This window comes from Athene cunicularia, assembly GCF_003259725.1.
Source record: "Athene cunicularia isolate RWA chromosome 5 unlocalized genomic scaffold, athCun1 chr5_part1, whole genome shotgun sequence".
In the NCBI taxonomy this organism is placed as follows: Eukaryota; Metazoa; Chordata; class Aves; order Strigiformes; family Strigidae; genus Athene; species Athene cunicularia.
In genome coordinates, this window is record NW_020799101.1 from 20740777 (window position 1) to 20768587 (window position 27811).

At 35.8% G+C, this 27811-nt stretch overlaps 1 protein-coding gene across 4 annotated transcripts in view; it reads right to left on the minus strand.

Annotated features, from left to right (window-relative positions):
• Nucleotides 1-15584: 15584 nt before the first annotated feature.
• The window catches only part of FLRT2 (fibronectin leucine rich transmembrane protein 2), a 64053-nt gene continuing 51826 nt past the window's right edge, over nt 15585-27811 (minus strand). For all 4 annotated transcript variants that reach the window (XM_026849543.1, XM_026849545.1, XM_026849544.1 and 1 more), the window contains exon 2: nt 15585-27665. In XM_026849543.1, the coding sequence (XP_026705344.1) occupies nt 25247-27235 (1989 nt within the window). In that variant the 5' untranslated portion in view covers nt 27236-27665 and the 3' untranslated portion in view covers nt 15585-25246. The remainder of the gene's footprint in view (nt 27666-27811) is intronic.

The window sequence follows — 27811 nt, forward strand, 5'->3', positions numbered from 1 at the left end:
AGTAGAGCTTCTGTCTACCAGGCCTGTAGGAAAATTAGAAAAGCCTAACCTTTTATATATAGAGGGTCTGGTTTGATATTTTGCCTAAGAGGCAGATTTTGCCCTGTTATATTTAGGTGTCAGGTGATGAAATAAGAGACAGGGTTGGGTTCTGAAGGGGAAAAAAAAAAAAAAAAAATTACTCAGAATCTTGTAAATTTTCATTGATCCTACTTCCAGAAAGCAGTGACTGACTAAGAGTGTCATCTCACATGTCCATTTAAAAAGAGACAGCTGAAGGTGCACAGGGTACTCACATCCCATCTGATCTCTGTCTCTACAGAAAACAGTGCTACTGTGGTATAAATTTCCTGCAGGTAGCTCACAGAAGAGGACAATGAAGCTTTGCTAAAGGTGTAGTTGGCAACATTATCTGATTCTATGACATTCCAAGTTCCTTCAGATGTGAAGAGGCAGTGTTTTGGTTGAGTTCTCAATATTCAGATGAGACCTAAAACTAAAGTCTGGGATACTTAACAATCATTTAAAATGTCATGACATTCAGGTATCTGTGAAAGGATATTAATGTAGAAAACTTTAAAGAAAATTACTCTTGTTGTTAAATACATGTTGTAGGAGCTGTAAATCTCATTAAACTGATTCTATCCCATGGATCTTGAAGCTACAAAGGGGAAAAGGAGGATCTGAGGACATCAGAACTATCAGTTTAATTTCAATTAATTTGAATAATATCAGCAAACAAATAGGTTTGTAAGCACTTGGAGAAAACATGATAATGAGTATTGGCCAACTTCGATGATCAAGCACAAACAGTAGCAAGGCAATCTAATTTCTGTCTATGATGTTGTAATAGTTAATACATATGGAAAACTGTAGAAGTCATACAGTCTGTTTTCTATGAAGCTTTTGTCTCATATGGCATTTTCATTAACAAATTAGAGAAATACAATAGAACCACTGTATGGGACATGCAAAACTAGTTCCATACTCAGAGTTATCAACAACTCACAGATCATAAGAAGGGTGAAGTGGAAGAATGGGAACCTGCATGAATGTAGTGGTATTTCATAATCATACTCATATTTATGACACAAAGACAAGAAGATAGGTTAGAAGGTCCAGAAAACGTGAGTTCAGAAACTTCTTTACAAACCATAGAACAGTTTTGAACTGAGCATCAAATTGACTTTTTAGAATAAACAGCTAAAATTAATATTAATAAATAGCCATCTCATGTAATATTAATTTATGAGTTCTACAGGGACTCAGAAATGAATTTTCTCAAATGTAGTAAGAAATTTAATCATTTTAAAAGGTGCTTCACAGAAATGAATACAAGTAGTTTAAAAAAGTACTATTAGGGACTGATAGCTAAGGACCAACACATTGGACTTCCATGCTGTAAGACAAAGTATAAAAATAAATAGAACTAATAGTGAATGTAATATAAATGGGAAGGCCAGTATAATATTTGAAAATGAAAGTTTGGGTCTCACAGAGCTCCCAGAGGTCTTTCAAGAACCACTCAATATATGAATAAAACATGAGGAGAGGATATTATAACAAGCTGTACATTTTTCTTCAGTATAATGCTGTGTTGTGAAAAAGAAAATACCAAACTGGAGCAACAGCTGTAAGAGTGATATAGTTCTGATTTGGTTAGCATTGGTAACTATTTTATATATTTTATATAGTTTTGTTGTGATACACTTGAAAAAACAAGCAAACTATTTGGACAGAAAAGATAAAGACAAGATCTTAGAAGCATGAACGACAAATAATGACTGAAGGATCTGACCTTGCTTAGTCAAGAAGACATGGTAGAGGTTAGAAAAACAACTAGTTCATAAAATAAAGAAAGGTCATGTAGAAACAAATAATAAATGTTATTTCATTCTCCATGTCTAGGGCTAGTAGGATAAGTAATAATGGGTTTAAGTTTCAGCAAGGGTTTAGACAAGGTATTAAACTTTGACTAAACTCGAGATGCAATTCTCTGGGACACAGTATTTATCACTAAATATAAAGCACTGAATGGACATCTATCTGGAATGTCAAAACATAGAAGAGAGGGAAGGATTATAGGACTTGGAACATCCTTCCCAGGCTAATTTTCTGTGATTGAATAATTATATCCACACATTTCAAATTCTGTTTCAGGAATTTTAATCTAATCACCTAATCTCAATAGTTGTACAATAGTTCAGTTATGACTTTAATTATAACATTTCCATCAAAATATTTCTGGGTTTTTTTCTCATCAAAAATCAACGATCTAACATTTGTCAGGAATTGCTACAGTATTCCTGAAAGACTAGTTTGGGCAACATTCATCCCAGGCCATTATCATTCCAAAGTGCTGATTAATGTCATGCCTGGTCTCAGTTAAGAGCTGGTAATGAATGGCGGGAATTTTTTCCATCTGTAACCCTGAATTAAGTATACTTTTCAGTTTACATGTGGTATCAAATAATTGTATGGTTTTGGCTTTGTATGTTGAGACATTCTATGTTGGAATGTACACATTTAGTAATCTAAGTGGGAAGAGAGCACCTTACTAATAAAAGAGTTTAAGAGAAGTTAATAGGCAATTCTGGAACAGGTGAATTTCCATTTCCAAAGAATAAAAAACTTCAGTCTCTAATTTAATAGGAAGAATGTCAAAGCTATGTCTAGATTATTACAAGTGAACAAGCTTTGGGAAGAGAAAATATTTGGGAAGGAAAACCCTAGTGGATCTTGAGAAATGGTGGGCTTGAAGAGTTCCTAGGAAAAGTTTTACACTTACAGAAACAAAATAAACAAGCAAAGATCAGTGTGGCTTAGAAAGAATATTTGATTGTCCAGTAGGAAGCCCTCAGAAAGTAGTTATGCAGTAAAATGGAGAGCCATCTTGAATAAGAGTCTCCAGTTGAATACTGTCTCTCCAGTTGAATACTGTCAATAGATAAAAAAACCTGATGTTAGAATAATTCAATAAAGCCATTTCCTTAGAAGAAACATTGTTGTATATTTAAAGGTTGAAATACTTTTTATTTACATTTTAACATAATCTGGTTCAGATGGTGGCCATTAAAATACATATGGCTAATAGCCACATCATCTACATCAACGGATGTGGTGTTCCCTAAAATTGGGTTCTTATCAAGTTCACAGTTCCCCTAAATATTACTACAAGAAATTCAAAAGATAAAAAAAATCTGTTCTTCCTTTTAGACTAGATGGATAAGAGGCTATATCATGAGATTAAGAGAGAAAGAAATCTTTTTCAGTAGTAACTGTGTGGCATTGTAGAGAGCCAGACAACCAAAGTCCGAATGTCCCAAAGGAATTGTTCAAGGGTACTGTAGCCAGGGTAGTTTTTGTCTATGAAACAAGCAAGAATAAGTGATTCAAAAGTACTGTCAAGGAGAGGGACTCAATTTATTGAACAGGTAAGAGAAAAAAAGTAAGGTTCTACCAGTACATTTCTGCTGGAGATTAAAAGATAATATAGTATAGGGAATTTGCAGGGAAAAAAAAAAAAAAAAACAAACAAACAAAAAAAAAACAAAAAGCAACCCTTTGCCTGACTAAGGCACTGCTTTACCCAAGAGAACACTCACAGCTAGAGCTGTAACTGCACACAGAGAAACAATTGGTTGCTTCTGACAGCAGGTAAGCAGGACATAATGTGTCTGTTGAGAACGTAGACAGAGTGTAGAACTGTGAGAGGGGAAAAAAATGCCAGTATAGACAGAAGCTTTTATAGTCCTGGAATACATCATGAAGAATGGGGAGTGTTATTAAGACAATACACTTAGAGGAATTGGCTGGGGAAGAGCAGGAATTTATCCTTGAGTGTGAAGGTGTAGGGGGCCTCTCACTACTGAGAGTTACTACTTACTTGCAGGCAACTGCCTGAAATTATGACTCTTCTTCCATAATAAACATAGAATGGCTAAAACCAGAGGAATTGTGGATGACAGCACAGATAGAGCTGGAACTGCCAGCAAACCACGGGTAGCTAAGGACTAGCATCCACTCACTGACACAAATATTGGGAAGTCAGAGGAGTTATGGGGTGAGCATCAGCCCTGCTGAATGAGACCACCAGCACCACAAGAAGATTTTGTGTGTCAGAAAATAAACTCTTGCTATGTAGAAGACCTTGTCTTAATGTGCCATTGCAGGCATAAAATAAAATAGTAATGTCTCCTGGAAAATTGCATTTATACAGAGAAGCACCTCAAAGATGAGGGGCCTTGTCAGAGATAGACCTGTAAACTGTTAGACACATGCTATACTTTTACAGCTAGCACATTACAATTCCCATTTAAGATCAAGAATGTACCTGAAGTGCTCAAGAAATGATTCTTCTTCGTCCTATCAGGCAGGGTGAAGTAAGGACTGTTTCAACTTGTGTGACCAGACCTCAAAAGATGAAAAGAATATTTGCTTCCAGGGAAGTCCCTCTAAGCTCCTCTCGGAGATGGTCACCGGCCATTTTGAATGGTCTTCATTGGCATTTTGAGTGCACTTATGGGTCAGGCTAGACACAGAAAACACCCTGCCTGTAATCCTGGCAAGGAATTTTGCTACCTATTATCTTAAAGCAAGTGTTTTGTCCTTTCAGGTAACAGTCGAAAAGACAAATTTTATGTTCTCTTAAAGAATTATAAAATGATAATATTTGTCTCCTGTTATCCAGAAATAAAGCGTTTAATAGACATTTTCATCAAAGTGCTTGAGGCTAAATTGAAAATACATGCAACCAAAAAGATTGTAATGGCAACATGTTATCACCTCACTTGCTCTCTGGCTACTACAAGATACATCAGGAATCTGTGTGGTTCATCAGTTTATACACTCATACAAACCAAAACCCCATACATATTCAGATCTCAATGGATATTTCTTGTGAAGCAGTACTAGATTGAAGAAGGAACTTCATATATTCAGAGTATTATATGATGATTTCAAATCCACATTATATTTGATGCAGCAAAATATGATCAAAGGCCAAAGGACCTAGAAGTGGTACAGCTGGAATTGCTGCAATAATTCTTTTGAAGTGGAGAACTTGGTGCTACGCTTAATCCTTGAAAACTACTTTAAAATGCAAAATTCTTAGGAGGAAAGCCTTTAAGGAAACGAACAGGTTAATGAATCTACTTACGTCAGGAACAGACAGTCTGGCTGTATGACAAACTGTACATGTTAACAATTTGAAAGCCTGTTGCAGATATAAAGAAGTTATAAACATGGTTTGTAGGAAACAAAAGGGATCCTAGACCCCTTTTCTGTCAGATATATGCACCAACAATGAAAGGAAAATAATTCAAGAACATAAATCTGCTCTGGGAGTTAGCTTTTTCTAGAAAGGCAGAACCACATTTTGCAAAATCAATAGAAAAATATTTTGGATAAAATAGCAGGCTTTGAAATGAAGATTCTATCAGAGAAAGTTGCAGCTACTAATATGAAATCAAGGAGGTTTGAGCATTTTAATTAAGGACTGAGGCAAATTAAGTAGCCCTTGAAACACGGTAAGAATATTTTGAAAATGCATTTTCCATATGAATTTACAAAGGCTGAACACAATGACAGTATTTCATTTGCTTCATTTTCTCAAGGTAAATAATTTACTGGAAACTTTGAACTGATTTAGCCATCTTAACTAAACTTCCATTGGGTTTGATCAGTTTAGATTGTCGGATCTGCTCAAACTGTTCAAATCTGTATTCATAGATAGACAATTTGGGAGATCAAGATAGTGACTTCTGGACTGTCCAATGAAGAATTTACATTTCAGAAACCAATCAAACAAGAGATACCAGGAGTCCATTATTTTTCCCATTATCATCTTGGTGTCAATCATTTACAGAAGCAGCTGCAGAGAATACACAGAACAGACTGGAGTTGTCTTTGAAAAACCAGGCTCTGGTTATTAAAAGAAGATCTGATGCAGTCACAGTTAATCACTTGGGTCATCAGCTTGAGGAAAGAATGCCTTCCTAGGCCCTAAGTGAAATCCACAATGGATTGGATGACAGAAAGGCAAAAATCAATGACTAAATATAATATTCTTTGGACCGTAGAACCATGGTGAGGATTGTGAATCTTGGAGGAATGACACAGAAGGCATATTCTTGGTACCCATTTTTTATAGGACTTCATTGCAAGAATAAAATTGGCAAAAATAAATGTGGAATTCACCTTCTGTAACTGTAGGAATTAAAAGAGCTGTGAAAGTAGGACACTGAAGTAAGGTCAGAATCAAAATATGTTGTTGTTGTTGTGGGATTGATTTTTTAAGAAAACACCTTTTTTAGAGATTTCTGGGGATCAGTGTAATTGTAAGTTTCAGCATCCTGTCTTAATTTAAGATGAATCAAAGTACTGAAATTCATCTACATCCTTTGAGATCAGATTTTACTCTTTCTCCATAGTTCTAGGCAGTGGAATGTCAGTGGAATGTCTTCTGATTGACAAGGAAATCAGTATTTTATCTTCTTCTGGAAATTATTTGGTTTTATAAGTCTTTTGACTTTATCACCAGTGGCACGACTGCCAAACTTAGTGTTTTGCTATCTTTTAAAATTAGAATCAAACAAAAGAATGTAATTGACATATTTCTTTTTTTTTTTTTTTCTACATTTAAAATTATCTGTGCAAAAAGGTTTGAAAATCTATCTGATTACCAGAGCAAAAGGAAAACAGGGAGCAGGCCAAGTATATATTTTTGAAATTTTCTTTATTTTTATGCTTAAATTGGATATTTAATGGCTTAATTCATAGCTTTCATAACACATAGACCTGATAACATTTCAATGAGTCAGTTAATTCCATCCCAGATCAAGATGCTCTGAGCCTCCTGATGCAGTATAGCAGATAGAAATTGTGATTTTTTTTTTTTCTTAGAAGATAAGTGAAATTTTAAAAATTTACCATAACATTTGTTTGTGGTTTTCTAGAAGTTCTGTAATTAGATTGAAATTTAAATATGTTAAAAACCACAAATGTAAACATATTCTGAGATACAGAAAATGGCTTTGAGTTCAATGCTGTATTAGACAACAGCAAAGCCTCAAATCAAACCTTCTCTTGAGAGGTTCCTCAAAGCATGAGTTTTAATTAAACTTACATTTAAATCTTACCATTTTGGGCACATCTGTTTTGCTTCACTTATGCCAGTGTACAGGCTATAATGTTTCTTTGCAAAGACATCTTTTTAAATGCAAAGAAGCTTTCATAAATAATGGACATATCTTAAAGTTTTAAGAGAAGAAAAAGGTGATGCACTGGGCGAGTTACACACTCTGATACTATTTTATCCTTTTATTCTCATCCTTCCTGATTTTAAAATTTTCAGACTTCATCCCTAAGTGAGGTTCATGCAATCATCCTTGGTTTTATAATATACAGCACTGCTGTTAACACAACTCTAAATGCAATTTATTTGATTTTATTACTCTTTTATCATAGCAATACCTTGTTCCCTATTCAGCTGGTCTAGTGTAATTTGTTAGATGATTTTGATGCAGCACCAGTTAACCATATTTGGATTGCTTCATTTATAAAACATTTTGGGTCCTGTATCTGCCTGTTGGATTGTCAGTCACGCCTGCTTGGGTTGTTTTGTTGGTTGTTTTTTTGGGTTTTTTTAAACTTGTTTTCTGTTTTTTAAGCAAGTACGAGTATAAAAGTAGAGACAGTAAGAAGCAGAGACAGCCAAATGCTCAAAAATGTGTGAAAATTGGTGACTGGGTCAATTCAAAGACTCTGTAAATGCCCATTCTCGGGGAAAACTAGATAGAGCTCAACCAGCTGGGCAACCCACAGTCCTGCATTGGCTTATCACTACATTACTGCATGACTATTCTCTCAGTCACCTACAGCATATTTTGTCTATTACCCAGAGAGTTCCATATCTGAATGGTGGTAGGTAACATGGAAAGAGCTGAAAGTGCTGTGCAGGCACAAGAGAGATACTGTACTAGGGTGAGCCTTGAACCAAAAGAAGGGAGACAGTGGAAATGGATGTGAAAAAGGAGGGGAAAGATGAATGGAGAAGGATATGAGACATACAAAATAAATTCATAGCAGGTCAGCTTCATTACTTGCTCATGCAATAATTTTATTCTGGAGGGAGAACCCTGGCAGTACATTTTCGGGAAGAATTCTGTGATATGTTCAAAGATTCTACAGAATTAGAATTAATTAAAAGAAGCAACAAAAAACAAGGAGGAAGAGTAAAGAACAGAAGTACAAAGAGAAACAAAACCAGACTTGTAATATTTCTCTTTACTTGGAATACCACATCTTCCAAATATGAACTGTGTGAACACTAAGGAGAAGGGAAATTATGGAAGTATTGAAAGGAAAAAGTTACGAATAAATGGACTTTTTCTTTGAGGAAAGAAAACAAGTTAAAATAGCTAACATTTAGATGCAGCAACATGGCTGAGAAATACTTATGATGAGGCAAAACTTTTGAAAATAAACTGTAAAAAATCCTTGCCAAATAAATTGACAAAATTATCTAAAGTTGTTTATAGTTATATTTGGAAGGATGGCAAGGGCACAGAGGTGTGACTAGAATCCATTCTTCCACTAGTTAAAAACAGAATTCTCCAGCTTAAAAAAACTATTTTTGTATCATATCTGGGCTGGGAAAACAAGTCATAATTGAGAATAAAAGAGAATAAGCATATGGAGGACAACCAGCTGAGCAACGATCAGAGGCAAACCAGTATATAAGGGAGTTTGGTTTTGCCATATTAAAAATCTGTTTCAAAACCAACTTCAAATTGTTTTATTTGATCATTTGAGAAATGAAAGCGACACCCATAGGCTTTTCTATCAAATTATACTGGCTTTTTTTTTCTTTAACTTTTTTTTTTTTTTTTTTTTTTTAATTTAACATGGAATTTTAGGGCTGAAGTACAAATATGCCCTCAGTTATGTTAGCTGTTTGAAAATTCAACAGAAGATAGTTATTATGAAGGTTTATTCATTTCAGAACTATCTAATCAGTGATATTTTATTTGACAGCAGAAAGTCTGTGAATAAAAAGCAATAATGAAATAATAATATAGAAAATGCTTTCTTTTGAGACTGTTTTCTCCTCTTAAGATTTTTTTTTTCATTGTTGTAAAGGCTAGTTGCTTTTAACCACCTGGCAACTCTTGATTAGATTAAAAGAAAGGCTATTATACCACTATAAATTTACAAATACATCAAGTAGGCATGCTTGATTCTGTAAGAGAGACAACATATAATTAGATGTCCACCAAACAAGCAAGAGATAAAGGAAAGATTATCTTTCAAGAAAGAAGATATTTTGTCATTGAGGATGTCCTTGATTTAAATAATGGGAAACAGGCTGTATCATTTTAGGAAACCTACTAAGGATTCTATTTAAGTAATCAAAATATGGAAAGTGTCCTGTACAACAGAGATGCACCAAAGCATCCCATTTAAATGTTATATAACTTCCTTTAATATCTGCTTAGTATTGCATTTGACTTTCATCTGGATCTCAGATCCTTGAGCCTTTACATGAGTGAGGAATTGGCATATAAAATACAACCACATCAAACTATGTTTCTTAGAGAATTACTGAGTGTTCTGAAATATCTACCCTCTTAAGAATAAGCAATGATTCACTAAATTTTTCACTTAGAGGGCAATATCTCAATAGAAGACTTAATTAATCAATTACTTTAAATGTTGGTAAAGATTCCAAATCTGTTCAGCAAAAAAATAGGCCAGATCATGAGAACAAGACTTTAGGAAAGTCGTATGAGAAATGAAATCTTATTAGAGAAGCCAACCACCACACCAAGAAGGATAGTGTCTTCTAAAGTGATATTGACAGCTTGTAAAGATTTCTCAGAAACAGATTTTCCTTATCTAAGGCAAGGTTGCTGAATCACTGCTGAAACTATTACCTACTTGACATGGATTTCCACAGTACATTCTCTTTCAGAAGGCTTTATTTAGTCTAAATCACAAGCCTTAAATTGTAGAGAGGTAGTAGTAGAAAACTAAAAGAACAGTATTTTTAAACCACATTTTAAATATCTTTAAACATTTTAGTCTATTTTATAGGTACTCCTACAACTAAACTAATGCTTTTTATTCTTAGATAGATTCTTTCCTATAATAGTCAAGATACTAGTCTCTAAACTAGGTTAGAGACAATGTACAGGGACTCTCTTACAGCATTTTAAACACATATCTGTCCTAGTCTGTAGTTCAGCAATACACTACTTCCGTTGCTAGCAATAGACCACAGGATTTGTATTGAGTTTATGAAGCCTCAGTACTATGGCTTGACACACTTTGTCTCTCCTTGTCTCAGTCTGCCTGGAACATTGTTTTGACCTGGTTTATTTTTAACAGCATTTTTCTCTCATAACCAGATGACCGTATATAATTGGTTTTAATATGACTTGTCATTTTAGGGTATAAGCATGGTTTTATATATAGTTGTAATAAGTAGTTATTCTGTATAGGATGAGGTATTTGTGACTCTAATGTAATGAAGCAATGTAGGGAATTACAGGCCTGGTATGTTAGCAGAGGCCTTGAGAAGAACAGGAGTAGGAAGCAGTATGCAGGAATACAGGCATGGGATAATAGATGAATCACAGACTCTCACTGGAAAGCCCGTGGCTGTGAATAACTCATCAACAGTTAGTTAAAGAAACGCAGACCTGGACGACAAAACTGGTTTGGGGGTATCACAAGTGCACCATATGTAGTACAGCTGGATGCAATGTGGACTTGCAGAGCAATGAAGAAAAAGCAAGGTGTAAAAGACCATTAGCAAACAAATAAAAATGACCCTATCAGATCCTAAAGCGAAGAAGAAACCAACAATGTTAACATCATTGTCTTCCCAGTGAAGGAGTTGTTGTGCTAGTGATGCACCATGCTACCTGAACAGATAGAAGGATCCTGAGGGGCAGTGGAAAGCTAAACACAACACCAGAAAACCAGCTAGCAGCTAGAAAACGTATCATACAATCCTAACTGTATTATTATTGAGGGGTTTTTTTTTGGCTTTGGTTTGGGTTGGTTTTTTTGGTATGGTGGTATCCTTTTCTTTATGTTCCTTATTTTCTTCTTTTTCTTTTGTTGACTGTCTAATTAGACTGTTAATATTTCAGTTATACTAATAATAAACTCCTGGCTTTACATATAATCACTGTTTCCTTTTTACCCATAATATTTTTAAACAGAAGTGTGGATATTGTGATAATATAATTCCATTGTAGCATCTTTATTGAAATGCCAAAGAGTCAATATATTAGGTTAAAGACAACTCTGTTAAAATTGTAAACCAGATCCTTATCTCCAACTAAGATGCCTCTAGGTGAATCTACTATTTTCCAGCAGAAGTCATATAGCTGCATATGGTGAAATAATAAAAAAGCCTAGCTTTTACATAGTGCTTATCCCAAGTAGGTCAGTAAGAGATATATCCTTTGTCCCATTATAAGCAAGAATCAGCAGGCATGCAGAGTCACAATCATTAGCGTATTTGTGTCAGAATTTCCATATTCTATGCACTAGATGACACTGAAGGTTTAGAAATTTATATGTGGGTCTATAGAAGAAACCATAACTGACCTAGATGGCCTTCCACATAAATTATTCTAATCTGACAGTGAGATTTAGCATGTTTCTGGCTAAAGATATGCTTCAGGATGAAGGATTCAGTCCAGAACTTGTTGAAGCTGTTAAAATAATTCCCTGTGAAGTCTGTAATGGGATCACCAGACCGTTCCAACACTTTTAAACTCTCATGCAATACACATATAACTAATAACTAAGAGGTGGATTCAAGTACTCTTAAAGAATGTAGATTTCCTATTAAAAATATGAACATAAATTATTATACAATATATAAAACCAGGCACCATTAGCATTAACACTGAATTCACCATAAGTTCCAAAAGCTTTGGCTTTTGTCATTTCAATTTATGGTCTAACATTTTTTCAAGAATGTAGAGCATGTAGCTAGTGAATAGAAACTGGAGAATATGGAGCTAAGCCCACAAACCAGGTCTGAGTTTGCTCTGTGCCATTCATGTGCCCCAAAGAGCTCATAAACATACTACGGCAGGGATCCATCTGCTTATACAGATGATTTAGATTGAATGTTGGAGATACCTGTGGCAGGTAGCATGTCACCAAGGTCAGGTGACATGGTGATGGTCCATGAAGCTGCTGTACTCCTCTCATACCACCTGCCGAGGGCTCTGCATTAGCTGTGCAGGTGGAGCTGCCTGGCAAACTGCTCTGGGGTCACTATCTGAGGACTGAAAGAATCTATCCTATTTTGCTTCTTCCCTCTTGACAGCTGCCCTGAGAAAAACCTGCACATGGGAAAATATGGCATATTCTCCACATAATCTACTCCAGCCAGGGTAGTCAAGCAGGAAAAACAAAAGGAAAAAGCTTGCGAACAAATCGAAGAGAGCATTATTGAAGACTTGGCTGGGCTAGAAGCAGTTAATACACCAGAGGACTGGTATTTAGCATGCCTACAGACCTTTCTGAAGTGTGTGCTTTCTGAAACATAATTTTTTAATAATTATGAGAAATATCCTGTAAATAAAATTTTGAAGGCTATAATATTAATTAGAAAATACAACTGCATTTTATAGCAAGCTCTAAATTCTAACATTGGAAATTCATGTTATTGCAGGCATATAATACTCTGTATTACACAGAGTAATGCTGTTAATGTTTTACTCATAACTTTTCTATTTGCTATGGTTATTTCATTCTCATTCTTCATCAGCTGTCAAAGCTAAGTCCAAATAAGTACAGTCACCTTTTAGAATCAGTGCAGAGAACACATTCATCTGACAGTGCACTTCTCTACAATTTCAAATTAAGATCAGCCTTTGAAACACAGATTAATCTTGTCTCCTAATCAAACTGTTTGCTGGATTACTGGGACTCACAGAAATTTATCTGTAAACAATTTGTCTTCTATAACAAGGTAAATGAATGTTTGCTGTGAAATTTTATTTTGTTCTGTTTTAACTGACAAGCATGCAGCTTTCCAAATTCACTGCAACTTAGCAGACATGGATATCTTTGGGGAAAAAAAATTTTTAAAAAATTTGAATTATACAAATTAAAAAAAAAAAATAGTTGGCAAACATATGTCACAAGTATTTTTTCTAAACCCAGGAAAAAATTATTAATGGTCTATTAATTTGGGCACTTAAAATAAGCAGTAACCCTAATTAAATCCCACAAATAAAGAACATTGCTCAGATAAAGAAATTTTTTATCTTTGTATTTACCACAATTATATCTATATACCCCAAATCTGAAAAGAATTTTTATGCTTTGGCCCATATTTATTTAAAATACATTTTATACTGGCACAATTTCTGTCTTTCAAATCCTTAATTCTTTCTCTGCCTCTGCTCCAAATATTACAGTAGCTTTGAAGTTCAGATTAGTCTGTTACAGAAACTTCACAAACTAGAAGGAACTTCATCACTTGTATAATTTCATTTACTAATGAGATGATCTCTAGCTGGAGAACAATGATGTTTACTAACAAATTCTAGGATAATATGCACTCTTTACGCTTTTGTATTTCTGAATATGAGAGATATAGTCAGCAACATGTGTGTATTATGGGTTAAAAGGAAATCCTGAAAAACAACAGTAAAATGTTTGAAATTGTAAAGGCAGGTATTTAAAAGAGGGGCATATCAGGTTCATAACTGTGTGAAAGACCTTGCCCTGCTTTGTTTCCATCTTGAGAAATGAGTAAGGCAGGAGTCCTACCAAAATCAGAGTATGTAAACTAACAGCTAAAATTAAAGTAAAACATAGAGGCTCTGCTCTGAAACTTCAGAACTACAGTATAAGCATGGACAGGAGTAATTTTAACTACAGAGTTAACATATTTGGCAGAAGGTGAGTAGCTGGGAGTACTGCAAGGCACGGAGCCTGGTTACCTCAAAGAAACAGCATATACTCAGTGAGGGAGCCTGTTCTCGGATCATTCCATGAATGTCTTGCCCTTTTTTGGGGAAATGGGGAAGATATGTCTCTCATTCTTTCATCCTCACCTTGGGAGAAATAGTACTTATATTACAATTTATAACCTCAGGAAGGGATGGATAGGTTTGTAGATCTAAAAATAAATCTTCTTTTTACACCAGAGTTATCTCAGAGAGGGGCAGCAGAACTGATTGGAACTGTGTTTGGAGTGCAGAGGACTTGGCTTGTAGGCTACCACATGTCCAGGCACACAGTCATGGTCCCGAGCCCTGTAGCTCCTGCTCCTAGTCCTTGAATTTGACATGTGAGTCTTCATGTCTTTTAATTACGGAATCAGGATACCTAAGCTGTGTATGAACAACAGAAGCAAACTGTGAGTTTTTCATAATTTAAGTCAGCAGCCAGGTGCAAGTGGAATGGAAGGAAACAAGGGAAAAGGTGCTGCTGCTGGCACTGTGGGCTGTTGTTGCATACAAATTTCCTTTCATGTTTGCTGCAAATAGAGAACTTCTAAAATGAAACACTGGAAAAATATTTCATAGCATACTTATAAGTCTTCCTGTAATAGCACACTAGCTATGTGGCTCATCTCAGCAACACTTTTTGGAACAGAAACAGATCAAGGATGGACGGCAATGAATACTGCTTTTTTGGGCTGCTACATGCAAATACATCACCTCATGTATGAGAGAGGCCCTCATTTTGGGCATCCCACAAAAATACCATATAACAAAGGGTTCGTCATGAAGTAGAAGAGTAAGTTAAAAGACAGCTCATACGAGAAAGAAAAACTGTCAAATACAGGAAAAGAAAAATAGTCCACAGAGAGAAAATAACATAGAAAAACTAAACCATAATGCTAAAGATGTAGAAATATGTGAATTTTTCCCTTCTTGTTCATACTGGTTTACTATTGTCTTTTCCCACATTCTCCTCTATCTACAGTTTATTTAGCAACCACACAGAACAGTCCTACTATGAACTGAGTCCTCAGATAGTCTTTGTGCATTGGAATGTGTATTTCAGAAGGTGTATAGTATCCACTTCCAGGAGCTATGTTAGCCTTCTCTGTATTATTCAAGTTTTAGTGCGTAGGCTGCCAAAGCACATACATTATTGAAAAGATGCTCTCACCAATACTGACAATACTGTTCTTAAAAAAAATAAAAATCATGCTAATCTATATCTTTGATCTCTCACAAGCTTAAGTGGAACCAAAATGATGCATAAACCCAGAGCAAAAGATCAGTATGGGACTCAACCTAGACCGATCCATGTTTATACATACAGATATACATAGCATATGTCTATTTATATGCTTATCTGTATGTTTATCTAAATATATATGCACATAAATATGTATAAATACAGTGCACTTGTGCATATGTTTGTGTGTGTGTGTCCTATATGTGTGCAAAAATGGTGAGAAATAAATAGTACAGTCAACATATACAGAGCAAATTACTATTACAGCAGCCCAAAAATGTAGGCAATCAGAAAACAGCTTTTTTTTTTTTTTTTTTTTTCTTAAAGTAAACACTTATAAATGACACTATCATGTGAGGCAACAAGCAGCAATCTGTCCTCTAAGCCAATCATGCTAGAGAAGGTTGATGTGACATAGAAGAAATGAGATTAGTGCCTCTGGATTTTTCATAGTGTGGGTATAAACTGAATGGATATCACATTATAAAATCCATATCACTTCATGACAAATTGTTCACTGGACTGCCAGCATTTCTGTAGCTTAGCTTTGCTGGGTAATCTTCATCACAGTTTGCAGGTATAATGGTTTTGTAGAAACTTTTTCCTTGCATTGTGACAAATAAGCAATAGTAAATACTTAGTTTCAAATGTTAAGAAATGTTAAGAAAACAATTAATTGGACAAGGAATAATGGAGAAAATAATAGACATCTAAACTGAAAGTAGAAGTGTCTGATCTGACCCCTAACACAAATGATCACACCTGCTGTGGTCTGGAATTTTGTTTGCAGGCACCTTATTAATATTTGCATTGATAAAAGGAGTCATCAAAAATGTGACCTTCCAAATTTGCCTTGTTACCCACTCCTTGAACACAATGGTGTACCTGGAACTCCAGGACTTACAGGAAATGGTAATTAAAGACCCACAAAACAAGATAAAACTCAGATCATTCCTTGCTTTTATAAGCACGGGTTGTGCCTTTTGTTACAGACCTCCAAGAAGATGCACCTAGGGAAGGTACTTTATCAGGCTCCTGTACAAACCAGAGGTCCTATATAATGCTGCAGAGCACCTCTTACTTGCTGCATCCCTCATAAAATGATCCAGCTCTGCATCTGCCAGCTTCTGTAGTCAAAAAAAAAATGCCATGACACCAGTTATTTTCCTTCTGTTCTAGACACCTGTTTTTTGAGGGAGATTTCTTTGAAATAGCTGTCTTCTTCCTTGATCACTATAGAAGGGAATCTGACGTACTTGAGGAAGAAAGAAGAAACACTTGTCCCCTTCTCTTTGTGCAGCTACTAGTAATAATCTATAAAACTGAACCTGTAAACACAAAATTCCTATAACCACAAACCTGAGTTTATCCAGTCTTTGCACCTCAACTTCTCAGCATGACTACTGTAATTAAAAGTTGAAAAATAATTAATTCAACTTAAAAGTGATAGCAAAATTGTTTAAGATTTCTTAACTCAGTACTCTTAAATTTTGTCTTCTGCTAAAAAAAGTCTTACCATTGCTATAAATGTAGCAAGAAATAAATATAATTTTCTCTGCTTTAAATTTACTCCATTTTCCACCTGTTCATAATGTTAAATTATAAAAAGGAATGTCAAAACCAAAGCAGAAAGTTACAGAAATATATCAACTGCAAATTTGTTATGAAGTTAAGTATCACACATAAAGTAGCCTATCCCTCAAACTTTTCATAGGTGACAAAGTAAATCAGTGAATGGACAGACTTCCAAATGAACATCATGACCAATTAGATCTGAGAATACCATGAACCTAGTGCTACGCCCTGTAATCAGGAAAAAAAAAAATTGTCTTCAAAATTAACCTACAATGCAGATGTAAGTGAAAAACTGCCTAAAACTAATTTCTTGTGAATGGGAAATAAAATATATGCTTGCTAGGGACCTTTAAAATGAAAAGCTTCACTACCTTTTTAATTGCTTGCTCAACTGTATATTATTAGAATAACTGTAATAATTGGGAATATCTCCCCTTTCTCAGATTTCCATTAGTTTATATTTCTCAGTCATATATGTTTCTTATCAGTTAGGAGTAGTGCCTAGTACTGGTGAGAAAGGTTTTCTTGAAAATGAGACAGAGTAAATGTGCGCATGCCTTGCTTCTGTGGTCCTCATTAGACATACTAATGACCTGCTTGAATAAATGAAATTATTTGCCTTAACAAATACTGCAGTATTCGACTTCACACCAACTCTTAAATTTTCTTAACATATTTCTTTAATGGGGAAAAACTCTTTAACATTCACACTGTAAGTCAGAGAGCAATGAATTACGTGTTGGTTCCTGAACTATGAATGCACAAACCAGTTTGCAAAGGTGTATGAGGTCAAACTTACAATACTGTCATTTAAATCATTTGACTTTCAAGTCAAAAGAAAGTTTGACATTCAAGTGAGTGTGCTACAATTTGGAAGGACTTATCTAAATAGGAATACAAAGCTATTCTGGTTTAACAGTTGTCTTTTCTTTTTTTTTTTTTTTTTTTTTTACCACACCTGAAGCTCTAAGAAAGTACTGTGCACTTTCTATAAATACTCATTTCATCACGTTTCCTTGAATGTATTAATTGAAAGGCATTCCAGTCATTTCTGAGGATTTAAATGTTTTGGAATATTGTACATGTGTTAGAAGTGGATCTCATCTGAAGAGTCTGAAAATTGTAAAGGAAATTTAAAAGTATGTCACAAATGTATACGTATAGAGCATATGCATGTGTCCTTCATGTCCATAAAATATCAGTAAAGAGGAATATCTTTTTAGACACATTGTTCCAATTCTCATCACAAAGAATTTTATTTATCTGTATGATCACCTGCTCAAAATCTATAGGACTGGAAATACTGATTTCACTCAAGAAATACACCATTTTAACAGAATCTTTCTGGAAGTTGTGCTTTTCAAGAATGGTCATGTTCAGCTTAGCACTCTGACTAGTATTCACCACAGAGACTTCTCGCTTTTTCACAGAGCATGGTAAAGTTGTAATCACACACATGCATTTGAGTTGGATTTTCTGTAGTACACTGTCTTCATTCTTCAAGGTGTTCCACACTTAGAAAAACAAGATAGTGTAATCAGCATGACTTTTGTTCTTCTTTTGTCACTTCCTTCTGCATATGAATCCTTTTGACACAGAGAAAAGTAATATGTCCAGTGCACAGTCAAGATTCTACTTATTCAGTGTAAGATGTCCCCACCAAAGTGTAACTATGCTATAAACTCCTAATATTCATACATGCATTTTTTTTCAGTCACATATCTTAGCCATAATACAGAGTTGTAAGCAGAAAGTGTGTGTGCATTTATGTGTAAAAGAACATTCTTCCTATGCTCAGTGGCCTGTTTGTGGCTTTAAATGTCTGTATTGTGTGTGGCTTTACATTAGACAATGTTGCTCAGTACATATTTCTCTCTCCTCATATTTTCTGTAAAGTTTATTTCACTGCTCCTGTAGTTTTTCAGAACCGATACACAGGTCTACTGCCTTACTCAGTTGATGTTTTTAATTTGGGGATACATAGCATAACATATTATACAATGTGTAAAACTGGATGTTTTTAATAATCCTTCTAAAGTATGTATTATTCCTAAATTATCCTGATTTATAGTTGAAATCAATGGGGTCACAATTTCACTGTAAAAGTGTAATTTGTTTTAGGAATGCAAATTATTGTTAAAAAATTCACCAAGTCTCTACCTGCACAATACAAGTATTTTAGTGATTTTTAGTTTGAACCTTCACTGACAGTGGCACTTCAAGTAGAATTAAAATGTTTGCTTCATATTTTAATGACCAAATGTAGTTTCTCCATGTGGCACTATAAATGGTCTTAGATAGAACTGGTTTTATAGTGAAATATTGAAAAATGTTGACTGAACAATAACAAAAAATACTCCTCTGTGTGGTTGCTTTTGGAGTTCCTTGTAACTAAACCCTCTATACACAACCCCAGGAATTTATACACACATGCACATGTATGTGAATAGCTCCAGATAACTGAGCTTAGAACTATAAAAAGTAAATATTGATTGATCTCTCCTACTATTAATAATTTGTGGCTATTAAAAGATAATCTGATGAAGTAGTCAGTGTCTGCCAACTTTTTTTTTTTGAGAAAACAAAATCATCAATTGAATATGATGAAGCCATTATTTTTTGCCAAAAATACATAAATGATCACAATGTTATGATCTGTTTATCATTTACTTTACCTCTGATGTCCACCTTCCTGTGTTAAGGCAAGAAGATTTAGTTACTAAGGTCTGATCTGGCTCAGAAGAAACATCAAGCTCAGGGAAACATATTAAGGGGGTGGCCTGGATGTGGATTTATTACACAGCAGCTCTTGGTAGTTTTACTTGATATTCAGGGTTAAATCAGAGAATAAGGTAATTTATAGAAGAACTTTGACAGCAATATTACATTTCTAATCTTTGAAGTGATATAGCTTGCAACACTCAGTATTTCAGGTTCTGGCAAAGCCAAAATTGGTTCTTGTATATGTAGCTAGAAGAAGGATAATTTCCATTTCTAAGTAGCTAAAATATCTCTTTATATATGCTGTATATATTACCATATATGTTAGGTATAAGATATAAAAAAATTTATTAAGGCCTATGTCTGAATGTTGTGCATTCTGAAAATTCAAGAACAATTTTGAAGGGAAAATTGGGAAAAAAAATCACATTTCATTTCAAGAAAACAGATTAAATAATAATAGGTAAAAGGCAGGTTTAAGATTGTCAAGGATGAATGTCAAATGCATTTATCAAATGACTAAGCATATAATGGGTCACAGCTTCCACATACATACATTTGTTACAGAAGTGTGTAGCTGCTTAAACGTACCTATTAATTGCAAACACTGGAACACAATCTGTTCTTGTTTTACAGTGCTCTCCTGTATGCATATCAGAATGAGATAATATTTTAAAGATAGGATTAATTCTGAGAAATTGAAATAACAAATGGTTGGACTCTTTGAGAGACAGAAGATTAAAATATCTGCCTTTTAGAATCTGAAGAGAGGGTGGATGTACAGTAGAACATTTGAAAATATTTCCAGGAATGAAAGTACAGAAGATTGATACTTTTGTTTTTCTGTTTTCCCTTTCAGATAATCACATCCTTATTTTAATTAACTTGCTCATATAAATACAGCAGGATTGTTGTATTTTTTTTAAATAACTCTTTACTGAATATGTCAACAAGATAATATATAGTGTATAGTGAAGTTTTGAAGTTAACAATGCGTGCAACATGGTAGATTGCAGGAAACAGATAATGCAGACTTCAAACCATCTATTTTTCCATGTTAAAGATAGAAAGTATACTAAACACAGAACAGAATCAAGTGTGCATGTCTCAGTTAAAATCAATTTTATGAAAGATCATCTTCAGATATTTGGGACCAAGTGATGATAACAATTTGTTAGTACCTTATCTGTTTCTGAGATGATCAGAATTCAGCTCTTATGAGGCACATTTCCACGGACCCCCAGTATAATAAAAGCTTGCCAAATCTCTTTTGTACTAGTTTTCCAGATGGACTACTAGCCAGCGTCCTTTTAAAGAGCAAGACATTCACTGCTGTACAGAAGTTTAATGCCAAATGCTTCAATATTGCCTGTAGTATCATCTGGGATACGAAGTGCCCTGTTCAGTAGAGTTCAGGCAAGGAGTGATCATCAGCTTCCTAAGATTATCTCTGTGTTTAGAAGAAAGCATCAGGCAGGATTTGATGAGGCTCAGAGCCATTAACTTTTGGTTTTGGCACTCATTTCTGTTTTGTTTTTCCACTGTGCTGGAAAGACATTGAGTAAAACCATTATTCTCATGTTCTAAAGAAAAAACTTTAATATCTCCATGTTAAATTTAAGGTGAAGAAATACTATAAATGGAGAATTCAATGGGAATTAACCACTTCACTGTCAAAAGCTGAGACTGAACTTTCACTTCAACGTCATTAATAAAGTGCCTTATGTAGACCCTTAAAACCGTAACAACAATACAATATGTATAAAGTTCTTTTGCTTGCAAAATTAAAATTGATACATTTCTCTGAGGGAGAAATTTTCTCTCATGAGAAGAGAAAATGATTGAGAGAAAAATATAGTTAAACTACTCTAGTAGCAAATAGCATATGTTACTTCATTTTTCTGTTTTATGTGACATTCATTGTAGTCCTTTACTGGCTTACAGGGAAAACTGCTAAAACCTTTTCAGTCCAAAGTAACCCAATCCCTAAATATTCTTATAAAGAAATTCAGTAATAATGTCTCCAATAAGAACCTGTCAACACAAAGTCCACACATTCATCAGCTGTTTGTTTTTGCTAGCAAGGTACATGCAAGGAACACTTGTTATAGTGACAGAATCTGTGAGAACATGGTCTTGTAATAAATAAGTTTTCAGAAGGAACCCAAGCACTGGGCACAGCAGTGTTATGATACTGCTTTAACATAATTTCACTTAAACTCTTATTTCGCTCACCAATCTTTTCTGTACATTTATGTCAGGTCTTAGCAGTATACAATGGAAAATGGGTGAGATTTTTGTCTGTAAACCACACATGGGCCCCAAGGTCCGATACACCTGTTCAAACCAGGACCTGGAAGTGAACACTTTGGATGAGTTGCATATAGACACATTTGGGGCTTCTGTTCTACAGCCTTTAGTTAGTATCTCTGGTCAAACATTTGCAACAAGTGAAGATGACACCATTTTTATGATGCCCAAGGGAAAACCTAATCTTAAACTTTACATAGTCAAAAGACCATTTTTAACTCTGACTTTTTCTGAATACTTTAACTAGTGAAAATTCCTCATTATGTACTTTTCTAGATGTGACCTGAAATGATGTCTCAGCTGTTTCTGTCACTGGCACTTTGAAAAGTCCCAAACTGTGTTGTAGGTTGAAATACATTAACTCTTTTGCAGCTGGATAGCAATCAGAATTGGGAGACATATTTTTCAAATTAAATGTATGACCTTTCAGTTGACTACCACTGTGATAGTTTTTTAGATAATACTCCCAGTTCTATGCACAAATTTTGTTATAAGCGGTTTGCTACTGTTTTTCAGAAGAGCATTTATATAAAAGAAAGTGTCAATATCCCATACCAATATATATATTATTATTCATACTGAAAAGAAGTATAAACTATGCTATCTTTAATATCATTCTGATTTTTGATCTAGGTAAGTGAGTAATAGTCCACAGACAGATACAAACATTTCATCATCCAAGATCAAAGTGAACAGTTTGTGAATGTCTTCCGGTTTCACCCTATTAGGACAGTAACAGTATTTGTTGTAATCAGTTTTGGGCTTGTGGATCATTCACCTGCAGTATGGCTGAACTCCCTGAATAAGTAATTTGCTACATATAAGGCGCCTAGCTCATCTTGAAACTATGGTATCCTGAGGCCTAGAACAGAAGATGTTCATCAAGGAGGACAAATGTTCCTCCATCATCAGTCACTGAAGTATGAAACTCTAGTAAGCACATACTTTCAAAGGATGCCTTTTGAAATCAAACATACAGCTAGTTATTTCAGTGAAATTAAATATTACATCCACACCCAATGGAAATCTCTGACTCTATTTAATTTCAAACAAACTCCAGCATGCAATGGAAGCGTGCAGAAGCACAACTATTTGCTGCTTGTCTTGTGGGCTTTGGTGCCTAAAACATGTTGAAGAAACAAAGGTATCAATCAACCTTCTCATCATAATCTTCAGTAAATAGGTCACAGAAAAAACCACTTTGCATAGACGTGTCTACCTATAATTACACCATTTGAAATCATATGGCAGCCTTTTATTCAACAAAATTTCAGTGACTTAACTATTACAGTAGCCACACAGGTTCCCTAAAATACCTGTTATGGCTGGAGAAAATAGCAAATATACAGAATATAGATTGGAATTTCAAAATGTGATTATAAATGTTGTTGGGGTGAGGTTGCAGTTCCTTATATGATGATTGTACTTTGCCATCAATCATAACTGGATTTATTTTGCCATTGCAGAAAATGAGTGTTATCATGCCGTTTGAATTTCAGAAACTGCACACTCATAGACTGCTGGGTTTCAAGAATGGGTTGAGTGAAATGAGCAAAGGAAAGGATTAAAACCCTCTCTCCCAACATAAGCAGCCTCATAAAGTGAAAAGTCTAAGCATTCCACAGTGAAAGTTCTTCAGCCTTTACTTCCAATCCACCTCTAATAGCTTCTTCTTGTCCCTAGCTGGTAACTAAAATGTTTTCTCTTTGGTTCCCTACTCCCACAGGAAAGTTTTGTCTCTCTTTTTTTCTCTTTGTTGTGAACTTTTGCTTGTCCCCAAGCTTAGGAGAAAGTGAGCCTCATTAAAAAACAAACAAACTGAAAGAAAGGAAGAATTAGATTCCACCACTGAGCTGGCAAGAAATCCAGAGTTCTTGGCAGTCACAGAGTCAATGGAGTGGCTGGAACATTATACAATCTTGAAAGCAGCATCATCGTTTTAATACAAACATGATGTTTCACATACTGCATGTAAAGCTCAAGGACTCAGAACGTATTCCAGCTAAAGAATTTGAGGGAATAAAAAAACAAATTCTAAGCCTACCTACTGCTTAAAAAGCACAGATCATTGTGGAAAATTTCCAAAAGCTTAAGATAAAAGAAGGGTAACTTCAGAGGGACAGTGTCCTCAAAATTCCTCAGCTAATAATATGCTGAGTTAATGTCTGTCACTGTATACTTGAATGGGGAAAAAAACCCACCCCAACCAGAATTTATACGTGATTTTCCCTGTTGAACATATTTCAGTTCACAATAGGCCCAGAGGCCTTTCCAATAATAAATAAATTTTTTAAAGACTTTTCTATTTTTTTTTTCTGTTTGTTTGTCTTTTTTTCCTACTTCTCCATACTGAACATAACTCAGATCCCTAAATCAGAGCCTGAAACATAAGTCAGTAACAACCTTTTCATTAGCATCATATTTTGCGTCATGTTTTCAGCAATTTACACTTTTAGATTCCAGGTTCTACATGAATACTATAAAGCTGGGAGCACTCAGAATTTCTGTCATTCAGGCTTTACCTGAACATGCTGTGTCAACAAATGCTGCTCTATTAAGGAGAGGTCCAACTTAATGACAGCTATCTGTTACACACTGATAACCTTCATCTCCCACTGTGAAGGGTCAGAGAATGCCTAAAGCTTCTTTATCAAGATGAAAAAGAGGAACACTTTCTATTATAAAAGTATATAGTATTGGGGGACATTTTCAGAGTAGCTTTTGCAAATAGGAATCAAGGTCACTTTGAGTTAGACACTGAGCTTTGTCTACCTTTCCTATTCCAAGTATATTGGGAGAAAAGTAATCAAACAAGCAAGCAGCCTTTTTGGTAGCACTCAGAACTCCAGCTTTCAGTTGGAGGTAGGAAATGCAGAACTGACAAAGGGGAATGGAAGTATTTCCATTTGTTTGAAGCTCAACAGCAACTGCTGGGTTCAAGTGAGAAGGGTTGTATCCATTTTATGTGAATTGCCTTTGTCCATTCCTAGTAATCCTGTTTTAATATGCACTTATTTTCCTGTACTACAGGACACCAAGAAACTTAACATCCCTCAGACAGCTTCGACAGCAAAGTGGTTAATGTTTGAAGAATGAGTCATTCTTTCCTTCGCCATGACATTGGGTTCTTATTCTACAACCCTGTACAGTACTTAGCAATATTTTTTAAAGATTTAAAAAGCAAAGAGTTACAAAACCATTTGCAATTAACTTGAAATAGAAAAGATAGCACTTTTTTTTTTTTTTAAATCCCATTATATAGTACACCGTATAAATTACAGAGTATTCAAATGCATAAATGCATCTGTGTAACATTTATCAAATGTAATTTTTTCATTGTTGTTGGGGGGTTATTTTTTCCAGAGTTTTTTCTCTTTGTCCTAGACACCCCCATCTTCCCTCACTATCACGTATGACAGTGCTCCAGGTCTGAGACATTGCTGTTGCAGTATCGCATGTTGTTGGGGATGTGGCAGTCTGTGTAGTTAATGCCCCCATTTGGGGTATAAATGGGCTGCAGTCTAAAATCTCCTTTAAGGAGCTGATCATTATTTAAGGAGACAATCTGGAAGCTGGTTTCCGTCATCTCCAGGATGGAGTTGTCCTTCTTGGTCCCTGCCTCACAGTAGTCGTCTTTCCGACGGCCCCGGTTATATTTCCACTTCTGGGAGGTGTAACGCCCTTTTTTGTGCATGTGCCAGCAAAAAATGCTGAGCAGGACCACAAGGACAAATATCACTGCACCCCCAATTAACCCTGCCAGCAGAAATGGGGAACCCAGGTTCTGAGAAGTTGTCTGCTCATGGCTGGAGGGGATGTTGCTGCCATTGCTCAAAAAGGAAGCCTTGGTTGTAGCTTCTGAACAGACAGTGTCTTCTCCAGTTCGGTAATTGTTGTAAGTATCCAGTGGAACTAAACAAATCCGATAGGTGGATTTGGGCTCCAAATTTACCAAATTCAAGTGTTGCTTCTCACCACTAACTATTCGTTCCTGAACAATTCCTCCTACCAGACTATGGCCCATTTTAACCCATGTGAGTTTATACGCCATCACGGTAAAAAGAGACATCCAGTTAACTTGGATGCAAGTGTCATTCACAAAATGGATGGAGAGTTGAATCCGTTCAGATATAGGAGGTGTCACCCTTTCTCTGTCCTCCCTGACAGGCACAGTGGGGAGTGAGGCTATGGTGGGAGTGAGAGGATTATATTTGCTACTTGGAGGAGGAACTGATGAGATGGGAACTAATGTAGTTGGCATGGCTGTAGCTGGGACTGGGGTGATGATAAGTGGCAGACCAGGAGTGGTGGTGGGGCATGATAACATATTCATATTGAGCTCCCTGACTGCCATACCTCGGACCTGCTCCGGTCCCTGGCACATAAAACCCCGTACATTGATGGAAGCAGGAATAAATTTGAGCCATTCAGTTACCCACTTAATACTGCAGTCACACAACCAGGGATTATTCCTTACAGTGAGTTGCCTCAGGTTGTGGAGGTTATCAAATACCCCCTTTACCAACATCCGGAGTTGATTGTTGGAAATATCAAGACGTTCCAGCTTGTGGAGGTTTGAAAAGGCTGTAAGTGGTATATGGGTTATCTGGTTGTCCTGCAAGTAGAGCCTTAGCAGATGTGTACCTGGAAGATCAGGAGGAGGGTAGGTCAGTGAATTCCTCACTATTGAGAATTCCTTGAGCTTGGAGAGGTGGCTGAAGGTGCCTTCAGCTATGCCTTTATTAGTAAGCAGATTGCCATCCACAATCAGACGCTCCAGACTTGTAAGATTCTGGAAGGCCAGGTCTGAAATGACAGCAATTCGGTTTTCGTCTACTCGAAGTTCTTGTAAGTCCACTGGAAGGCCTACTGGTACGCTGCTTAAGTGATTCTTGGACAAGAACAGAAGCTTGAGGCTGATGGCTTCCCGGAATGCCCCATCCTCAACACCGACAGTGGAGATGGAGTTGTCATCTAGGTGCAGCTCTTCCAGCTTCAAAAGCTGAGCAAGGGCGGCTCGAGAAATGGTTTGAATGTTGTTTTCCTGCAGGTGGAGAACCCTGACATTCTTGGGCAGGTTCATGGGGAATTCATCCAATTGGTTGCCATACAGGTAGACTGTGTGCACAGACTGGACGTTGTGCAACTCTGCAGGAAATCCAGCATTATTAATTTGGTTATTATGGAGGTAGAGGACGGTTACACCCTCCGGTATCCCAAGAGGCACTGAGGTCAAGCTTCGCTCATTACAGTAGACAAAGTTTCGATCACAGCGGCATACTTTTGGGCAGGCCAAAGTTTTGGAGACCTGCATGTAAAGCCCCAGGGAAAAGATAAGCCATGATTTCATGAGAACAGCCCAATCTGTGGGCAACATTCTTGTCCACGAACCCATTTCTAACTTAAAGAAATAAAGTACCAAAGTGGTAAAGAACTGATAACAATAATAAAGCACGGGTAGCAAAATCTCAGGTCATTAAAATTGGCTTCTATTTATGTCCAGTGTTCAGGCCAGAGTTAAAGTCCTGGAGGTTAAATACAAAATAATCCTTTTAGAATTGGCCTACCTCCTACTTTTGATAAGAAAGCCACAGTCTTATTAGCCAGGGTTACAAAGTTTGTTGCCTTCCTCCATGTGTGCTGAAAGAAACAGTAGCCTTATCTTTGCAGGTGAGCAACAGGTTAATTTAAAGCTACCAAAAGTTTTCTGTGTATGAGTTGCTTGGAGGGATAATATCGCCTTTCACTGAAGTCTGTTGGTGTTACACTCAGCTTTCTGAAGTCAGCAAAGTCCTCATATCAGCTATCTGCCAGATCTGGCCTGCCTGTAAAAGAAAAGAGAAAAGAAAAAGCTGAATAGCATGAAATGTTTAATAGGGAAGATCAAGGCCATTGGAAGACTATTCTAAGGATGTGCTCTTTATGTCTTTCTGGAGGAAAAATGCATTAATATTAAACAATAGTTTAATAT